Source organism: Psammomys obesus, unplaced genomic scaffold (assembly GCF_907164565.1).
Source record: "Psammomys obesus unplaced genomic scaffold, mPsaObe1.curated_primary_1811, whole genome shotgun sequence".
NCBI classification, from domain to species: Eukaryota; Metazoa; Chordata; class Mammalia; order Rodentia; family Muridae; genus Psammomys; species Psammomys obesus.
Genome location: NW_026591918.1, coordinates 4553548 through 4574821, shown reverse-complemented (window position 1 = coordinate 4574821; position 21274 = coordinate 4553548). Strand labels below are relative to the sequence as shown.

General features: G+C 41.7%; 1 protein-coding gene across 1 annotated transcript in view; it reads right to left on the bottom strand.

The window, feature by feature from the left end:
• Positions 1–1284: 1284 nt before the first annotated feature.
• Dnah12 (dynein axonemal heavy chain 12) overlaps positions 1285–21274 on the bottom strand; it is a 127066-nt gene continuing 107076 nt past the window's right edge. Inside the window, exons 52-60 of the mRNA XM_055612309.1 lie at positions 16697–16834; positions 14420–14653; positions 13305–13493; positions 11780–11883; positions 7867–8071; positions 5981–6118; positions 5191–5282; positions 3176–3243; positions 1285–1693 (exon numbers count right to left, since the gene is read on the bottom strand). Coding sequence (XP_055468284.1) covers positions 1503–1693; positions 3176–3243; positions 5191–5282; positions 5981–6118; positions 7867–8071; positions 11780–11883; positions 13305–13493; positions 14420–14653; positions 16697–16834 — 1359 coding nt within the window. The 3' untranslated portion in view covers positions 1285–1502. The remainder of the gene's footprint in view (positions 1694–3175; positions 3244–5190; positions 5283–5980; positions 6119–7866; positions 8072–11779; positions 11884–13304; positions 13494–14419; positions 14654–16696; positions 16835–21274) is intronic.

Here is a 21274-nt window from a genome sequence, read left to right as displayed (position 1 = left end):
GGCCGTGAGTCTCAGGGATCTGCCCTGAAATTACACCTTCCCAGCCCTGGAATTACAAAGTAGATGTCATTACATTCAGCTTTTTAAAAACTTAATTTTTAAAATTATGTGTAGATTTGTTCATCTGTGTGTGGGCTTCTGCACACGCGCAGTGGCCACAAGAGCGAGAGGAGGGTGCTGGACCCTTGGAGCTGGCCTTCCAGGCCGCTGTGGGTGCTGGGAGTTGTTCTCGGGCCCTCCGCGAGGGCAGCAGGGTATCTGGCTGCCGAGTCATCTCTCCAGCTCCCAATCCAGATTTTGTCTGTAGGTTCTGGGGATTGAACTCAGGTCCTCGTGCCGGAATGGCAAGTACTTGACCCACTGAGTGATCAAGCCAGCCCTACAGCAGAATACAATTTTGGCATAATTTAAATTTTGTTGAAATATTTATAACCCCTCCGTGTATGTTAACATTATCACAGCACACCGAGTAATAAGAGCATCAGGTACTAACAATAGCAAAGAGGCCGGGCAGGGGTGGCGCACGCCTTGCATTCCAGCACCCTGAAAGCAGAGGCAGGAGGATCTCTGTGTTTGAGGCCATCCTGGTCTACAGAGTGATTCCAGGACAGCCAGGACTACACAGAGAAACCCTGTCTCGAAAAACAAAATACCAAACCAAACCAAACCAAACCAAACCAAGAGAACCTTTAAGCCAAAACAATGACAGAGAGGAGACAGTCACCCAGCTGTCTCCGCGGGTAAGCTGAGGAGCGGAGTTCCAGTCCCGGGATCCCAAGGCGAAAGCGGATTATCAGCTCCCTACGGCAGTTCGTGATCCTCACGTGCACACTGCGGCATGCGCGCCCTCCCACCTCTCTCCATACACAGGCTGGCAACACTGCTGGTTTTCCTCTGCCACCTTCACTTCCTCGTAGACGCAGGCTGTCTTTAACATTTCCTCCCTGTACTTACAGGTATCTGAGGTGTTCATGCGCGATGACTTCAGGTGGCTCAGAAGAAAGAACTCAACGATCGGGGCTGGAAAGGGCAATCCTAGTGAGAGAATATGCCTTCTAATATAAATTAGATTGCAGCCACCTGACTGCCCAACACTTAGGTCTTTTTTGTTCTGTTTTTAATCTATTATTTTTATGAATTACAGTTTATTCACTTTGTATCCCAGCTGTATCCCGCTCCCTCGTCCCCTCCCAGTCCTGCCCTCCCTCCCTCTTCTCCTCCCATGCCCCTCCCCCAGTCTACTGATAGGCAGGTCCTCCACTTAGGTATTTTTTTAATCAACCTTTAAGAAACTAGATGAAATCTACAAAGATTTTCATATGCTTCAAAGTAACAGTTTGCTTTCCATTTTCCCTGAGGGTGTCTAGCTAAACTTACAAAGGAATCTGGTTATGGGACTTTTCTAATGGAGGGTGGAACATTAGACAGACGGGGCACAGACAAGGTCAAAGAATGACGCCACAATATTCAGTTTGGAAACTTCATTTTCTTAATTGTCGGGCTTAGTTGTCCAGCTGGCACAGCAAGGCCACCCCTCGCTTGACCCAGTGCTGAGCGGGCTGGTCTGTTTTCAGCAGCATGGCGATGACGAAGTTGGTGGAGTGCCCGGTAGTAGAAAGCGTCCCTTTGCGCTCGCTCGTCTTGTACAGGGGACAGTTATAGGATTTGGACTTCACAATCTCAGACTTCTTATCTGGGGAAAGAAAAGAGAGAAACATATCCATTAAAAGGAGGAAACAGCCCCTGTCTCTAAAAGGTAAACACTTGTTTACCTTGTAGTAGGATGGCCAAGATCTTGAGTGTGATCTTTGGAAGATTTTTAATAGTTGGTATATCAAGGCAAGCACTTTCATATGGTACTTGAGTCTAGGTCTGGAAATCAGGACTTGATTATAAAGTTTTGTTCTCTTATGGGGCTGGAGAGGAGAGAGCTCAGCAGTGAAGAGCACCGGCTGCTGCTCCAGGGACCCTCAGGCGAACGTCCAGCACCTTCCTCTGGCAGCTCACAACCTTCTGCGGTTCTAGACCCAGGAGATCTGGACCCCTGCCTCCACAGGCACCTGCACACATGCGGCACACAGACACACACATAAATTAAAAACAGAACTCTCTAAAAATAACCGTGTGCATACATGTGTGTCTCTTCGTGTGGGGATGGGAGTACATGAATGTAAGTTCAACGGCCCATGGAGTTCAGAAGGGGACACGGGATCCCCTGGAACGGAGGTACAGTTGTAAGCCATCCAACGTGGGTGCAGGGAGGCAACTTAGATCCTGGAAGAGCAGCAAGTGCTTATAACTGCTGGGCCATCTCTTCAGTTTACTTAAAAACAAACAAAAACAAACAAAAATAAAAACAATGATGGGTCTTTAGTCCCAGCACTCAGGAGGCAGAGGCAGGCAGAGTTTGAGGCCTGAGTTTGAGGCCAGCCTGGTCAAAGAGCAAATTCCAGGGCAGCCAGGGCTACATAGAGAAACTCTGACTCAAAAAAACCAAACATAACCAAAACCAAAACAAAAAGAAAAAAAGAAAGGGGTAAAGTTGACCTCTTTTCCACATGGCTTCCATATGGGTCTTAGATCTCCTGGTTGGCTCTAAGGCCTATGGGTCTCTTACAGCCAGAAAATGCTCATCCAAGGTGTGGAAAGGCGAAAGAGAGGCTGACACACCATGAGACCCATCATAGGAAAGTGAGTATAGAGTAAACAAAATGGTATCTTAAAAAGATGGTTATTTGCTCATTTCTGTGTCATGAATGTAACTTCTCTTCGAATGTGTGCCATGTGTGCGGGGCCTGCTGAGGCCAGAAGAGGGTGTCAGATCACCTGGAGCTAGCGTTTGAGCAGGCCAGAGATACCACGACCCCTGGAGCTAAGAGGTGGGAGCTGGGAACTGAACTGTACCCTCTGGAAGAATAGAAAGCACTCTTAACAGATAAACCATTTCTCTAGCCTTAAAAGTGTAGCTTATATAGATTAGGAACACAAAGAAGCAGAACAATGTACCCAAAATAATATAAAATGCCACAATATATTTACAGCACAGATATTCCACCTTTTATGAATCATAACTGAATTAAATCCTAAAAGGTTGGAGAAAAAACTTATTAAGGGGAACAATTAGTTTCTGCCATTACTCTCTGTAAAACTCAAATGTATTTTGTTATGTATTTACTTGGTTTTATCCATATGATGGGCATCAGGTCAAACAAAAGTTTGGGGTGTTGTTCAGCAAGCAGTCCACTGCAAAGAGAAATCGAAGGACATTGTTAGTAATTTCTGAAATTTGCTCATTAGAACGAGATTGCTAATTGGACATTGGCCTTCAATATAAGAGAGGACCAGAGAAACAAAAAATTATTCTATTTATATAGAGAAGAGGAAGAATGGAAAGGGGAAGAGTAAAGGGAGAAGGCGGAGGCTATGAAGAGTTGAGAGAAACAAATGAAGATTATGGAAAGACAGTGTAAAACAGTGAACACATATCAACATCTGCCAGTTTTTATGCTCATGAAGTAGACACTGTGGTTCCGCATTCCACCCTCACAATGATCATGTCAACTCTCAGTCCACTGACAGAGTATGAGCTCAAAGACTCTGAATAATCTTTTCAGGGTCAAGATTCAAGTATAAACTGGGCATGTCGGCTCACTGCGTCAGCTCAGTACAAGAGAAGCTGAGCCAGCAGACTACTGTGAGTCCAGAGTGAGACTCTGACAAACAAGATCAAACAAAATAAAGTTAAAAAAGTCTGTCTCTCTAGAGAATCTGTTTTGTTAGGAAGAAAGGAAAACTAGGTAATAAAAGAAGGCAAAAGAAGAAAAAAGGAATAAATTGAGGAGGTGGTAAGAGCAGCCATGGTGGTACACGTGAGTGGGACAGTGCTGAAGAGGACGAGGTGGGGGACAGTTCACTGAAGCCTAGCTTGAACTACTTTTGTGAGGACTGTTACTCAGAAGCATGAGTAGTTTGCCTAGCATGAGTAAGGCCTTGGGTTCAAGTCACAGAACACACACACACACACACACACACACAAACAAACGACAGAAGAAAGATGGAGAGAAATGAAGTCTATATAGCTGGTTATGGTAGTTTGAGTTTGGAGATGCAGTTTGGAATTTGCCCAGTTTGTTTTAGATCTTGTTTTGGCTCAGTATTTTCCTCATTGGGCTCCCTTCCTACTTTGGAATAATAATGTATATCCTGTGCCTTTGTACGTTGGAAGTATGCTCATTGATTTTGTAGGGGTTTAAACTTAAGAGATTGCCATGAATCTCAGAAGAGACTTTGAGCTGTGGACTTTTAAACAGTGTTGAGACTGTGATAGCCTATGGGGATTTTTGATGTTGGACTGAAGGCATTTTGCATTATGATATGGCTACAAGCCCACAGAGGCCAGGGAGTGGACCGGGCCTCGCCATGACCTTGTCTTGAAATTATCTTTGTGCCTAGGCATGGTGGCACACGCCTTTAATCCCAGCACTCAAGGAGGCAGAGGTAGGCAGATCTCTGTGAGTTTGAGGCCAGCATGGTCTACAAAGTGAGTCCAGCACAGCCAAGGCAACACAGAGAAACCCTGTCCTGAAAAAAGAAAATTATCTTTGTAGAATTACTCCCTCGTCAGTGATTTCTCCTACCTTCGTCTTTCACATGCTTGGGAGCAAAGTCCAACCCTGCCTTTGAAGATAGATAGTTTTTGGACCAGGAAACTATCTTTACCAGGAAAAGCTTAGTAGTTTCCTTTTATCTTCCTAAAAACAAAGCTGGAAATCTTTCTCTTTCTCACACAAACCCACACACATACAATACACACACAATCAAATGTAAACAGAAGATTTCCATTCGCTAGATGGGAACTTTGTTAAACTGTCAGTTGTTTAAACTCTATTCAGTCCTACACGTTACAAGATGGAAGGGAGCTGTTATCAAGTAGAAGCAAAAAACAATAATAATTTTGGCTAACTTTTCTACTAATGAGACCACTAGAATATCTGCAAAAATTCTTAGGTACTAAAAAACAAAAAAATCACTCAACTGTCCCAGCTTGAACAATGAACAACTTGTGTAAGGATTCTGCTAATATATTACTCCTCATAGAAGAGCTCCTTTGGTTTGAAAGAAGACGGGAGAGCATCTATCTAGCTATGATTAATCTACAGCAACAGAGGGTTTCACATTCAAAGTACTGACGTGTTCCTGTTCCATCGTGCTCCATCAAGATATAACCCGTGAATATAAACACCATCTTCTGGTGAATTGTTAGCGATATCAGAAGAAATCACCTGGAGAGAGAGACCCACTCTATTAATGTTGCTCACCACAGACCTTCATCTCATGGAGAAATCTCTGCCAAATGATAAGAAACACTAATATAAAAACTTGTTAGACTATAAAGTTTTTCAGCCGTAACCTACAAAAGTATGTATAGCTATTGGTTTGCGTATGCATGTGTATGCACACTCTGGCAGATGCATGCATGTGTGTGTGGAGGCTAGAGGTGAGCTTTGGGTGTCATTCTTTCAGAAGGGTCCATCTTAGTTGACTGGACAGTGAACCCCAGGAATGACCTGTCACCTCTCCAGCACTGGGATTAGAGGTGCTTGTCACCTGCCCAGCATTTTCACACAGGTTCTGGGAGCAGAACTCAGGTCCCCATGCTTCTGTGGCAAGCATTTTACTCACTGAGCGACCTATCCAGCCTTGGAGAGTTATTTTGAAGGGTTTTATCAAGTTTTACTGTACCTCACATTAATTTTTATCAATGTAAGAACAATACTGGATTATTTGTATCAAATATTGAGATTATGAAAGTTCTAGATATAACAAGACAAAATACATACTTTATAAAACACAATGAAAAGAACAGTAATTTAATTTGATTATATGGGGCCGTAATATGTAAAATTTGCATATTCTTCTTGCTTAAATATACGGCTGATTTAATATCATACTGTTGATTTAAAGGCGTGACCTTTTATACCTCAAATTCGTAGCCTAGTAAATCAATAGGGATGGTGTATTTTCTGGCATAATTCTGCATAGCTCCAGTTAAAAAGGCTTGGGTGAAAAAGAAACCAGAGATCCAAAACACATCTGGTTTCCCCATAACGAACCACTCCTGTAAAGGGAAGCAAAACACATTTTTACAAGTGTCACTGTACACACAAGCCATGATTTTGATTTTCATCTACGTTGCCTGCACTCTCCATCATGAGACTGTCCCTGCTATCAAATGCTCTTCCCCCTTTCTTCTCCTAGTTATTCTTCCTGGAAATTCAACATGGTCTCAGCACTGATCTGAGTGAACTGAATTTGAAAGAGTCAAATCTCCTGCAAAAAGGCCAAATGTAATTATATTGCTCAGCCCAATGAAGCGCCACCATCTTAAGAAATTTTCCCCACCCACTAAAGCTGTAGCCGGTGCTATCTGGACCTTGAGCTCTGGTAACCCCTTGTCTGTGGGATCAGGGGTTCTCCATCTTTTTTTTCTGCACAGTCCTCCCACTCGTGTCTACTCAATAGCTGACCAATGTCACTGAAACACACCTGACCATGCGTAGTTTGGACCAGATTTGTCGTCTTGCATAACTGCTCAACCACCCAGCAAAGTAAAACCAAACCTCCTAGCCTCCTAGTCAGGATCCTTTATGATCTGGCCCCAGCATGTATTTTACAGTGTGCCCTTTACTTTCAGGAATTCTTTAATTAGCCAGGACTACGTGGCGGCCCTGTCAGTGTGAAGTAGGCCCTATTTCTCAGCCTCTGAGAAGGGAATACTGCCCTTCTTTCGTAGCCCCTGCACTTCAGTCCAGCCTTGCGGGGCTGTACAACCATATGTACCTCCTGAAGTGGGGCATGTGATCACTATCGGGCCAATCGTAAAGTCATGGCACCAAGTAATACAGCGTAAGCAAAGATGCGGAAGCACTTGCTACAACTCTTGGGAAACACCCCATTCTGAAAGTGTGCCTGTAACTCTATCCACAGTGTACCTTTGTGCAAACATAAACCGTGAGATGAGAAAGCAGAGGAGCCATGAAAGAAAACAAGTTTGTTGCCTTATTCTTTCCTGTGCCCTGAACATCCTTGTGTATGGGAACACACATGTGAGCACATGTGTATGTACCTGTATCCACACATGTTGGGTGACCGCTGGGAAGGGAGAGTCAAGGACCCATTTTTGAGAGCATAGAAAACAAAGCTCTGATTTTTTTTTTAAAAGATATATTACGAATACAATGTTCTGCCTGCATGTACGCCTGCACGCCAGAAGAGGGCACCAGATCTCATTATAGACAGTTGTGAGCCACTATGTAGTCGCTGGGAATTGAACTCAGGTCCTCTGGAAGAGCAGCCAGTGCTCTTAACCTCTGAGCCATCTCTCCAGTCCCCCCAAGCTCTGATTTTTAAGACAAAGGACAAATATTGATAAATCTAAGTTTTGGGCCCTTTTATAACTTCCTTTGTGTATTAAAATCACAAGATAACATTAAACAGCAGTGTCTGGGAATCACAGACTTAGAACTTTCATAAATATAACTATCACTTGAGTTCGACTAAAGTATAATTTCTATTTTCTACTTAGTATTTCAAAAAGTGTGCATTTTATAATATTCATACTTTGGTTAGATAACCAGGAAACTACTAATCACATTCCATTCAACCTGGGGACATTAAAATGATCACAGTTGATTACTAATATCTCTCCATTCAATGGTGACAAGTATATATTGTGCTTGTAATTTCTGGCAATATTTGGATGAGTAATTTTTCACTTGAATAATATATATTTTAGGTATAAAATTATCTATCTATCTATCTATCCATCCATTTGTCTACCTATCACCTGTCTACCTAATATTTTACCTCTAAAAAGTTCAGCCGTGCTAGGAAATCTGTGATGTAACTTCCAAGGGGCTTCAGACTTGGGTAGGATCGCGCTGCCCATGCTTCTGGGACCTTCCCAATAAGCAAGCTGCTTGAAAGTGCTTCCAGCGCAGAGTCCATCACAACTACCCCTTTAATAGCCTTCTTAAGGTCCCGGAGGGTGTTACGGATAGTTCTAATTAAGCTGAAATCAAAGAAACCATGTTATCAACATGTATTTCATAGTAAACATCAATGTACAATCTGCAAAAGAGAAGATGGCAGGAAACAGTCACAGCCTCTTTGTAGGCCTGTTTCCCAAAGCATGGCTGTGCCCACTTGATAGATAGTGTGTGAAGTAAGTGTAGGTACCATTTGTAGGTATTTTTTCATTTTAGCCATTACATACTTTCTTTTTTTTAAAAGATAGGGTCTTACTAGGTAATCCTGGATGACCAGGAACTGGCTATGTAGACCAGACTGGCCTTGAACTCACAGAGATGCTCCTGTCTCAGCTTCCTGAATATTGGGATTAAAGGTGTGCACAGCCACAAGTGGTATACTGTTTTAAAATATAGAATAATACAAGTAGCATATCAATTTATTATTATTTGATGTTAGTATAAAATAATACCACATTTTCTTCTGGCTATTACTTCCGAGGACTTAGATAACTTTAAAGATTACATATTGATAAATTGTAAATGTATATGTTTATGGAATATAAGGTGGTTTTATAATTTTCAATACAATTAGAAAATCATATTAAACATGTCACTGCAAATATATCCTATTTTGCCATGAGGACACTGGAAACTTATATTTCTATGGCACTGAAATGTAACACGTGCAGAATTATTATCCATATCAGGCACACTGTGGGACTAATGTGACAAAGCAAGCCTCCCCCTTCTGTCTAGCCGAGACTTCACACACCCTGACTCCCAGCCCCAAATCCTCCCATCTCCCAGGGTTGGATAACCACTATCCCACTCTGCTCAGATAAGATTAGTTGTTCGCAAAAATGAGAACGTGCAGTATTCGTCGTTCTAGGTTTGACTTATTTCACTTAGCGAATAGTCCTCAATTCCATCACTGTTGTTACAAATGACAGAATTTCTCCCTTTTTAGAAATAAATCCTATTGTGTGGATGTAACGCATGGATACAAGTTGATTCTGTAACACAGTAATTGCGGATAGGAATGCAGTGAGCATAGGAGTAGGAGTAGACATCTTTTTGACAAAGTGATTGAAAATCTTTGGGAAAATACTCAAAACTGGGACTGCTGGGTGGCATGGTAATATTTTTTGTACCTTTCTGAGGACCCTCCATGCTGTTTTCACATAATGACTGTCCTAGTTTCTTTTTCGCTGGCCATCTTCATGAGAATGAGGGATGGCTCTTATGATTTTCATTTGCATCCTTCCTAGGTGCTAGTATTGGCCTTTATTCTAAGATTTGGCCTTTGGATATGGTCTGTGAGAATGTTCAAGCCTCTTGCCCATCGATTAATCATAATATTTGTTTTATTTCTGTAAGTTGTATGAGTTCTTTATGTATTTTATATATCTCTCATCACATGATTGTTTCCTTTGATCAGAGAATCTTTGTATTTTGAGGTTATTCTACTTGTCTGTATTTGCCCTGGAGGGTGGGGGTCAGATCTTACAGAAAAAAATCACTGTGCTGATCAAAGTTATATAATATTCTTTCACGCTTTCTTTCAGCAGTTTATAGTCTCCGGTCTTTGGTGAGGAGAAGCGAGCCCAGGGCCTTATGCACGCCAGGAACGCAGTCTCTCGTTTCGGCACACCCTCAGCACACACACACACACACACACACACAGGTGTGGGTTAGGCTTCAGCTGTTTGGAGTCGGCTCTGCATGTGGCATGACATAGGCCTTTCGCCCTGTGCACATCCGGTGTCCCCAGCACCGCTCATGACAAGAGAGTAGCTCCTCCCTTGTGCATCACTGGCAGCACTGTCAAACATCAGTTGATTACAGACGCACGTTTTCCATTCTCTCTCTTCTGTTCCACTGGTTAATGCTGTTTCAGTTACTACCATTTTTTTTTTTTTTTTACTATACTTTGAGTTTAGGTAGTGTGATGTCTCCAGCTTTGCTCTTTTTGCTGGTAACTACATTAGATATTTGTGATACTTTCTGATTCTTTATGAATTATATGAATTCTAGGATTGTTTTTCCTATAGCTATAAGATATCACATTTGAACCTTCATAAGGGTTTTTTTTTTAATTTATTTTTGGAGGACCCAAGTTATGTAAGCAAAGAATCACCCAAGGGAAAATATTAGGTAATGACATTACAGGTACCGTGCAAATACAGGCAAAGTTGAAAAAAGGTGTGCAAACAGGACATGGTGGCATACAAATTGTATACTAGTGATTTAGACAGGGTTTCTTTGTGTTTGGGGCCAGCTTCGGCTATATAGTGAGTTCAAGGACAGTCTTGCTATATAGCAAGATTTTTTTTTTCACAAAAACAAAACAAAAAAGTGTTATATAATGGCTGAAAATAGAAACCCTGTATCAAAGCATAAAGTACATATTGATTTTCAAACACTTTTCTACTTACACTTAACTGCTGAAAATACCATAAACACACCTGGAATGGATGACGAGGCCCAACTAGCTGAGAGATTGCATATTATTATATATATAGTAAAAATACTGAATTATGGTTGCAGATGTAGCTCAATGGCAGTGCATCTGCCTAGCATCGATGAGGCCCTAGGTTCCAATCTCCAGCGCCACAAAACAAAGAGGCAATCAAACAAGCCCCCAAAAGATCCCAGAGTTAAAGAGAGCAACGTGGCATTTTAATATAGTTTCCTTTTTTGTTTGTTTTGCTTTTTTTTTTTTTTTTTTTCAAGACAGGTTTCTATGTATAGCCCTGGCTGTCCAGGAACTCTCTTTATAGTCTCAAACTTACAGAGATCTTCCTGCCTCTGCCTCCTGAATGCTGGGATTGAAGGAGTATGCCACCATGCCCAGCCTTATAGTTTACTTTAATATATCAGCAAGTCCAGAAAACAAAATAAATATGAAAATATTACAGGAAACTCATAACAAAAATAACTTTCTATTTCTTGGTCCAATATTGAATTACAAGAAATTCAATAAAAGTCGTAGTAAGTAATTTGTTTATCGTAGGAGATGTAATCAACTTCAGGAAGAAAAGGGAGCCAGGCACAGCAGTGCACACCTGTAATTCAGCACCCCCAGAGGTGGAGGTGGCAGGTTTATGAGGTCAAGGCCAGCGAGAACTTCATAGCAGGTTTGAGATCAGCTTGGGCTATATTCTGTCCCAAAAACCAGCCAACAAATAAACAAGATCGGGTCTAAAGGTTAGTTGATGGTTAACCTGGGCCGCAGCACTTAAAAATAAAGAGAAAGGAAGCATATATCAGGGTCAGAAACCGCTGAAAGGGCATATAGACCCAGCCGAGCCTCACTCTGTCCTTCTTTTTAAAACGATCTGTCTTTTTAATCATGTGTGTGCTTGGGTATCCGCGTATGGGAACAGCTGCCAGTGGAGCAAGAGGAGGGAGTTGGCAACCATGGAGCTGGAGCTACAGGTGGTTGTGAGCTGCCTGATGAGACTGCTAGGAGCCAGGCCCAGTGCTCGTAGCCACCGGGCCGTCTCTTCAGCCCTGTCTTTACTTTGTGAAGAGGACAGTAACAGATGAGAAGTCACATGAATAATGACTATTTATAATCAGTAAGAATAGATATTTTTCATCATCATTTTTACATTATAAAAAAGTTTCTCCTGAAGCAAAAGGCTATGGTACTTTACAAAATAAATGGGGCATTTTAAAATCAACACTGACATGTCATTTTGTCAGCTTCGGCTGGTTGCTTCCTGAACTCCTGGGGATTTACTCACTTGTTAAACCGTTCCATTTCTTGCACTAACACAGTATTCATGCTCTCCTCATATCTCACAGGGTAACTAATCAGTGCTGCCTCAATGTCAAAGTCATCTGGGAGCTGAAAGAACAGATGTTGAAAATCACAAGTGACTCTCAGAAGAGACAATGAGTTTCATTCAGTCATCATGTCAATAATGGCTAACACATAGGCAGCAATCATTATTTCCACTTCACAGACAAGGACATTGGGTTTCTGAAAAGCTCTGTAGTTCCCTTTTGTAAACTAAGTCTTGTTTTCCACTACCAATAAAAGGTACTTACAATTTTGTAACTTTTTATGTTCACTCATAATCAATTATCACTGGCTAAGTTACTCTCCTGTCAAGTAGTCAATCTTGTAAATGTAGAAATGTTCTCGGGCATAGGGAAAGAGAAAGATGTGATTTCTAGGCAATACTAACAGACACTCGGGGTGAAAAGATGATAAGGGCTTTGGAATGCTGACAAGTCCTAAGGCATTGAAGTGCACACCCCTGAGGTGGCAAAGGAGTCCCCATTCAGGGAAGGGCTGAACTGAGGGTCACACTGCCCTCCCTGCTCCAGTGTGGTTCTAAAAGAGTCTAAGCGCTGTCCCTCAAGTGATTTTGACTCTGTGAGCCTCCTTTAGCTCCAATAAATCTTCTGCCAGGCCCTTGTTGGGGATCTCATTGGAGATAGCATTCATGAAATCAGCATCCTTCCCCCACAGAGCTAAGCCATGGAAGCAGGTGTGGAGAGGCAGGCTGCAGAACAGCAGCTTGGAGGCCAGGCCTGGCTGTCGGCCTCCGTCACGGCAGCCATTGGTGCCACCCCCACCCCCCCGCTTTACTGAGCGCAGCCAGGGTGACAGTGGATCCGGCAGTGGCGCAGCCTGTGGGCTCCAGAGGCCAGATTCTGCTCTGTCAGGGTGTCTGCTGCTAAAGCATGGGCATATTTACAGTACTTGTATCAGAAGGGAACTATAAAGATTGCTGTTGAGGATCAGAATCTGTTCAAATTTCCCTTAGTCACTCTCTATTGAATTTAGACACAGAAAAAGATGATAATACAGCTTTGTTCTGCATTACCTAGTAGGCTAAGTACACTGGGCTATACCATGGGAAGGGAATGCATAGCTGCTGGCTGAGTTCTGGTAGTCACCCCCTGTGACTCCCCCCGCCTTGAACCAGCAAGTTCACAACATTCCGTTTTTAAAAAGCCTTCTACGTTTTATTTAGAAATAAAAATAAATCATATGCACATTAGTTCATCCATAACTACTGTTACTAGGAACTTAGCTATGTAGTAGGCATTTTACAAACTACTTGACATTAATGTTGTCCTTAATGTCCTCAAAAAGCTTTATAACAATTGAAACTATTCTCAGCACCTAGCGGAATTGGAAATGAGAGTATGCTAAGTAAAGCATCTTGCTAAAGGTTATAATGCTGTTTCATGGACTTTCCAATCAGATTCAGTTGCTCTTATGGCCTGAGCACCACACTGTAAGCCAAGTATTACCTCCTCGAGGATGTCTTCGGTGATCTCTAACAGGACCTGGTCAGTGCTTCCTGAGGAGCCTGTCTGTTTGGAGCCTCCTTGGGTGAGGAGCAAGGACTCAAAAAGGATTTTTGTTTGTTGAAGATCTTTGGAAATATCAACATTTTCATGTAATCCGAATATCTCGGGTTCTTGAGTAAATGGAAGTTTCTATTAGAAAACATATTAAGCACGTATCAAAAATTCACTGGGATCAGGATGCACCACTTCAAAATACAGCACTTAGCAGAACCAGTTTGAGCTAACGGCGATTTAGTATGGACAGGGTTAGAGTTTGTGCCCTCCCTTCGTCTGCCTAACAACAGAGCACAAGTTTCCACTTGTGCTGTGCCAAGGAGAGAAGACAGTGTCTTCTTAACTAGAGACAGAAAGCCGTTCTAGGGGAACCTGCCCAGATCTCAGCAAGATAACTTTATCCTCCATTAGTTTCCTCCATCTGTTCCTAATCACTTTCTCACAGTTTATGGCCCTGTAAGGTCCACGGCTTTTCCTCTGTTTTATCAGTTCTCCACAGTCGCCATGTTTTAAAGTGGCTTTATGAACTCCAAAGCAAACTGCTTCTTTTGGGTCTCAGTCCTTTCACTGAAGCTTCTGTCTACATAAAATATTAACATTAATACAAATTATATGCTTTTTCTCATTTTAAGCCCAAAAGCTTCAGATTTTCTGATGTCCAGTAATTACTCAAACAAAAACGAGTCTGAAAGTTTATTAAAATCTTTCTTGACTAAACTTGTACATTAGAGGGTACAGCTCATCATTCACTTAACACACACAGACACAGATCCAGACACACATGCATACATACACACACACACACACTGCACACATGCCACACACATAAACAGACACACACACACACACACACAGACACATATACACCACACACCACATCACACATGCACACATATACCACACACACACACACACACACACACACACACACACGCGCGCGCGCGCGCACTGACACACACCCTCTCAGATACATACAGATACACACAGATGCACACATACACACAGACACACAGACACACACACAGACACCTGTCTTGCCCTGGCTTCAGAACACCATTTACCTTAATGAATTCAATGTAGTCCTCATAAGAACCTCTGGGTGGCGCGTAATAGTTCCCACTGGGAGAAAACTTGTAATGGGGGTTTTCAATGATGGATGGGTTATAAAAGTCAGCCAGCATGGTTAGCAGGAGGCGTCTGTCCCAGTCATCTGTTACTCTTCCTCCGTAGTTACACTCCCCAGTCAGGTAAGAGATAGCTTCAAATGGGATTATGTCATATTCATTTATAAACAACTGAAGCAAAGACAAAAGTGAAAAAAGAAAAATTTTAATTCACTTATTTCATTTTTACTTTAAAATGGCAAGTTCTTTTCCTTCCCTACCTATGCAGAAAGAGGGTTGGAAGAATGATTATCGGGGTTTCTGGTGTTCAGTATTTTGTTTTGAATTACTTTGTCTCCATTCTCCGTTTTTTTCTGATATAAATACATCGCTATTTATTTTCTCACTCTTACTCTCTAGTCCAGACGGCTTCAGACTAATGCCAATAGGCCTGCTTCAGCCTCCCAGGCGCTGGGATGAAAGAGTGAGCCACCATGCCTGGCTCACATGCAGATTGTGTGTGATGCGCACACACTTCAGTGCGTGTATGTGGAGTCCAGGTCAGGACACTAAGTGTCTCTGTCTCTTTCCCTTACTGCCTTGAAATCCAGTCTCCTTGAACTGCAAGCTTGCCTCTTTGGTTAGGCTGCCTGGCCATACACTCCAGGGATTAGCCTGTCTCTGGCCCCTAATGCCGAGTTACAGGCATGAAGGTAAGTGCTGGAGATTGTAAAAGTGCTCTTTCCTACTGAGCCACCCTCCAGCCCTCAGAAAACTCTTTTCCTTTAAAAATCACATGTGACTGATGATGATGATGGTATGTGTGTGGGATGAGAACACGTGAGTGTGGGTGCTCCCAGACTGACATGGGGTCCCCTACAGGTGAAGTCACAGGCGGTTGTGAACTACCCAGCACGGGTTCTGGGAACTGAACTCAGGTCCTCGGCAAGAGAAGTATGTGTTCTTAGCCCCGGGGCCCTCTCTCCAGTCCTCATAATGGTTTTTTAAATGAGAAAAACTTAAATAGACGACATGGAAATCGCTAAAGCCTTTAAATATGGATCCCCATAATAAACTGTTTCTTTTCATGAACTAGGGTCCACTTTATCCGTGAGGGGATACTCTGCAATGACTAGAGATCAGTAAATTCGAATTGTGGTGGCTGAGAGGTGCTACTGGCATCTCTTGGGTATAGGGATGGGATGCGGTTAATGCACAGGACAACTGCCCAGACATTAACAGTGCCAATGCTGAGGACCTGATGCCTGTTTTAGGTCACCTTTCATGATGAGAGAAAAACAAGGTAATTGAAGTTTCAGGGCTGGGTCCTTGTTCCCATGGTGACATGATTTCAGTACACGAGCGTTGAAAGGACCCTGAATGACTGGGAGGGTTATTCTTTGAGGGAATGAATTATGTGATATACGAAAAAGTCTTCCCTTCCTTCTGTTTGTGGGAGGGCAAATACATGTTCTACTGGGTCTCTCCAAAACTGGAAGAGACCCCAAAAGAACTGAATGTTCCATCTGTACCATGTGCAAGAAATGAAGACAACTCTCTCCCTGTTGAGTACCCACTTAGCTGTCAGTTTTCTGCTTTGGCCTTTTGGAAAGAGCTATTGTGCAGTATGACCAGATGAGGATGGTTTAAAGACGAATCTCCTTCCATGTCCCCACCGCCTACAGGTATGAGAGCTGGATCTAGCTGATGTCTGTGGATTTCAGTGCCGGTGCTGGGAAGGTTGAGGGCAGGAGACCACCATCTTGGGCCTGGAAGATGGCGAGTTCTCAGTTGGTCGCTTACAGGTTATATGGCAAATATTTTAAATAAAATGTTCTCTGTATCTATTACTAGTTCCAGAAACAATGTTTAAATCAAAGTCATTCAACATATATTATAGTTTGTAAGCACTGATTCCAGCAACTAAACAGATTTTCAAGTTGAAGGACTTTTTTTTCAGTTAAGGTTTCTCATTTATTATTTTTTTCATTCATTATTTTAAAAAGATTATCTTTAACTCTTTTTTCCCCTTCAGCACTGAGGATCAAACTTGGGGCCTCATGAATATTAGGCAAGTACTCTACTACTGAGTCATATCTCCAGCTAAGTATCAATAATCTCCATTAAAATAACCTGTTATCTTTATTATAAAGTTTGGCACAAACACCATATAATGTATCCTAGGGGATGTTAAACAGTGATCTTTCATAAGTGCTTGTTCTGTTCTCATTTTACCTGCAGTTGCCGAATACTGATGCGTAGATCTGACTCATTAAATCCATATGGAATATTCCAACCCAGAGGACCGAATTTCTTTCTCTCTTGAACAAGGGCATGAAAAAAACAAACTCCAAAAAGCAACTTCTCCCATACCTTTAAGGCAAAAATTTTACAAGCGAAAAATCTTATTAGATTTCTATTAGTAAAACTAGAAAAACAGATAATCTATTTATCACAAGGTTCTATGGCCAGCTATCATTACACACTTCTATCTTAAAAAGGCATGTACCTAAAGACATTCTTTCTATAGAAAGCATTCATCCTATGCTTAATTCACATATCCAAAGCTAAGAAAACATAATATTAAGTGTTACTAAATGAAAATTATTACTACTCTATAAATTGTTGGTTCATGGTGCCTGTCATTCATAGATCTCTCTAATCCCAGCCCTTAGTATTATCTTATAGATTTGTGGGCATGTACTTGAGACTATACGTGCAAAAGAATGACTAATGAAGAGAATATCAATAAATTCCAGTATATGATTCCCAACTTTGTTACTTTTCATTTGGCAGTAGTAAAAGCATTTTTAGTTGATTTATCCATGACATCTTCTAGTGTTTAACATGGATGCCTTGTATGTCTCCTGTATCAGGGCCTTGGAGGATGACACCCATTTCTTTAGAGCTCTCACAATAGATTGCAAGTATATTAATGACAAATACATATGTCACATATATATGCTATATATTCATATACATACATTTATGAGCATGCCTTGCACCTAGTAGGTATTCAGTAAATACTTATTGAACAGAGATCACATCCTTTATAGAGACTATAACTCAGCATAGATGATGTAGAAACTGAAAAGCAATTGATATCATTGTTAAATGGCTAAGATATCAACAATTTATAATAAAAGATCGTATATCCTTTCAGTGGCCAAATGATGATAACTCAAATTATTGTTGGCTCAATTGTTAGAAATTACCAAAAGTATGCCAACTATTTCTGGGAGCCACATATAAAGAGTTTTATACGTGACTATGAATTAGTCACCTGAAAAAATGTTAGAACAGTGGTTTCCAAAGTATGAGCCCCAGAATCAGCAGCAGCAATTTCACCTGAGAGTAAGGACTGTATATTCTTAAGCCTCCTCCTAGATCTAATAAGTTAGGAACTCTGAGGGGTCGGGCTCAGTGAGGTCTGTTGAACAAGCCCTCTAGGAAAATCTATGGCACAGTGAGAACAAATATAGGGCGTTTACTCTCTGTGAGGGTCAGTTTTTGTCAACTTGACACAGACTGGAATTCCTGGAATCACCCAGAAAGTTAAAAAAACAGCTTCCATCAGATCGGTCTGTGAGCATGTCGAGGCATTCTCTTCATTGCTGATTGGTGTAGGAGGACCCAGCCCACGGTGGGCGGCACCATTCCTAGGCAGATGGGCCTGGGTTATGTAAGAAAGGGAGCTGAGCAAGCCAGCAAGCAGCTTTCCTCCTAGTTCCTGTCTTTGCTACTCCTTGAATTCCTGCCCTCATGTTCTTCAACGATAGGCTGTCATCAATTCATGTAAGCCAATCTTTTCTCCGTGGGTCGGTTGGGCTCATTGTTTTCTCACAGAAACAGAAAGTAAAACAGGGTATACTTTTATTTGACCTATCATCTATTTGTTTTTGCTTCCAGAGAAGTTGCTTGGTGAAGGTCACCACTGTTAACCACAAAACTAGGATACATGGCATGGAGACTAACTTTGGATCTCACAGACAACAACGATGGGTCCCAGTAATGCTTGATCCATGTTGTAATACCGAAAGGGTGAGGGGGTTTCTTCTCCAATACAGCACCCGTTTTATTTGAGTAACCTGAGCCCCAAATTAGCTCTGTTTGTGATTTTCTGTCTCTGTACCTTTTTCCTCTGATTGTGGGGCCCCAAACACCATGCAGCTTTCTCTCTTCTGCTAAGCTCTCTTCTAAAACCCTAAAGAATCTTCTCAGTATCACAAAGTGATTGTGCACAAGTAGGGAATAGAAATCATCATTTAGCAGAGAAAGTAGTCTTTGAACCATTCAGTCCTTTGTCTTACCCTCAATATTATTCTTTTTTGGCTTAATATAAAATAGTTAATGTTGGAACCAGGTATGATGGCACATATCTATGGCACATATGCAGCACTTGGGAGTCAACAGGACTGCTGTGAGTTTGGGATTAGTCAAACCCTGACTCAAAATGTTTTGGAGAGTCTGCAGAGATGGCTCTTGCTGGGAAAGCAAGTGCAAATCTGCCGTACCAATGTAAAAGCCATGTGGTAGTGTGCCTGTAACTCCAGAGTTGGGGCTAGAGACATGCGAGTCCTAGCCAGCCTAGGCAGAAGGGCAAGCTTTAGAGTCAGTGGGACCCTGCTTAAAAAAAACTAAGGTAAAGATCAGTAGAGGAAGACAGCCAATATCAATAAAGTTGTGGTTTTGTCTTTGCTATGTATTTGCTTTTTTGTGAGATTCTTGGTTTTAAAGAATTCAGACAGGGAAAATGAGTGTTATGCTGGGTCACCTAAGGTCTTCAACACCACGTGCAAAGCTGTGTACTTATTTACTTAGAGGTTATTATGCTTTACAGTTTTTATTGACATTTTCCTTTGTATTCATGACATCAATACACAGTGTTACATTTCATGAAGAAAATTTGTTTCAAATATATCATGTACTTTAATCATACTTATTTCCCTAGTCTCCCTACTATGTTTATATGGTGTGTGTGTGATTAATTCCAAGACCTGCAAATAAAAGAAAATATGTGATATTTGTCATTGTGTGTCTGGCTTGTTTTGCTTAGTATGATAATCTCCCTTGTATCCGCTTTTGGTGGATACTCAAGAGAATTCTATAGCCTGGCTGTTGTGAATGGTGCTACAGTAAACAGCCATATGAATGCTCCTGTGGTGTATTGCTTTAGAACCCTTTGAATAGTATGCTCACTAGTCTTCTGTCAAGCTAGAGTCACCAGAGAGGAGGGAGCCTTGATTGAGAAAACGCTTCCATAAGATCTGGCTGCAAGTGAGCCTGTGGCTAAGTTTCTTAATTAGTGATTGCTGAGGGAGGGCCCGGCCTGCTGTGGGTGGGGCCATCCCTAGTTTTGTAGTCCTGGGTTCAGGACAAGCAAGCCACAGAGAACAAGCCAGTAGGCAGCACCCCTCCACAGATCCGCATCAGCTCCTGCCTCCAGGTTCCCTATTTGAGTTCCTGTCCTGGCTTCCTTCCATGATGGGCTACAACTCATATGTGTAAGCCAAATAGACCCTTTCCTCCCCAACTTGCTTTTGGTCATGGTGTTTCATTACCACAACAGTAACCCTGACTAAGAAAGAAATTTATCCAGAAGTGGCTCAGCTAGGTCACACAGTAGTTCTCGATTTAGTTGTTTGAGTTATCTCCATACTAACTCTGAAGTGGCTGGACCAATTTGCATTTCTCCAAGCAGAGTGTAAGGGTTCCCTTTCATCCACATCCTCACTAGGACTTTGATGTCCTCTTGGATAGTCATTCTGGTAGGGATAAGATAAAATTTCTATGTGGTTTAGTTTGCCTTTCCCTGGATGGTTAGGAAGTTGAGCATCCCCATGAGTTTACTGGCTGTGTGTACTTCAGCTGCTGAGCACTTTGTACGCTTTCAGTAGCCCACTTACTGGCTGGGTTAGGTTTACTATTTATTTTTAAAATTTCACGGCATGTCTCCATTGCCATGGTGCTGTGTACATGAAGGCATTTTCATGCAAGTGTATATTGTACACTGAGCACATTGCCTTTGCGCCTCCGTATTCTCTTTCTCATCATCCTCTGTGGCTCATTATTTTTTTTATTTTCCTAGATAGCGTTGCTTCTACCTTGATATAATACACATATATGATTTCTTATATAAAATAGAGAGAAACACATTAGAGACTTTTTTGAGTTGGCTTAATTCAGTTAACATGTTTACATCCTTTGTACTTATTTTCCTGCAAATGGCACAACTTCACTTTCTTCATGGCTGAAAAGCCCATTTTGTTTATGTACTGTAGCTCCGCAACTTAGCTCCTCTGAATACTGCTGCAATAAATGTTTGTGTGAGGTGTCTCTGCGATGTGTTGACATGGAGCCCTCTGAATAAAGATCCACACATGTATGGTAGATCCATTTTTAGTTTTCCAAAGAGAAGATTTTTGAATTTTATTTCATGTATCATGTATGTGTCTGCTTTCTTGTATATGCACGTGTGCACACAGTGCCTGTGAGGATCAGACGAGGACAGAGGCTCCCCTGGAGCTGGCCTTACATATGGTTGTGAGACATGTAGGTGACTGAGCCGTCTCCCCAGCCTCCTGTTTGTTTGTAAATGACTGTCAATCTCACTTGGGTAAAGGCACTCTCAATGGAGGCTGAGCATTTTTCTTCTGTTTATTGAATGTTTGTATTTCATTCTTTGAGACTGTTCATTTCATAGTCTTATTTAGTGACTGAGTTGTTTAATTTCATGTTGAGTTTTTAAAGTTCTTTGTATGTTCTAGATATTCATTCTCTGTCAGATATATAGTTAGCAAAGATTTTCTCCAA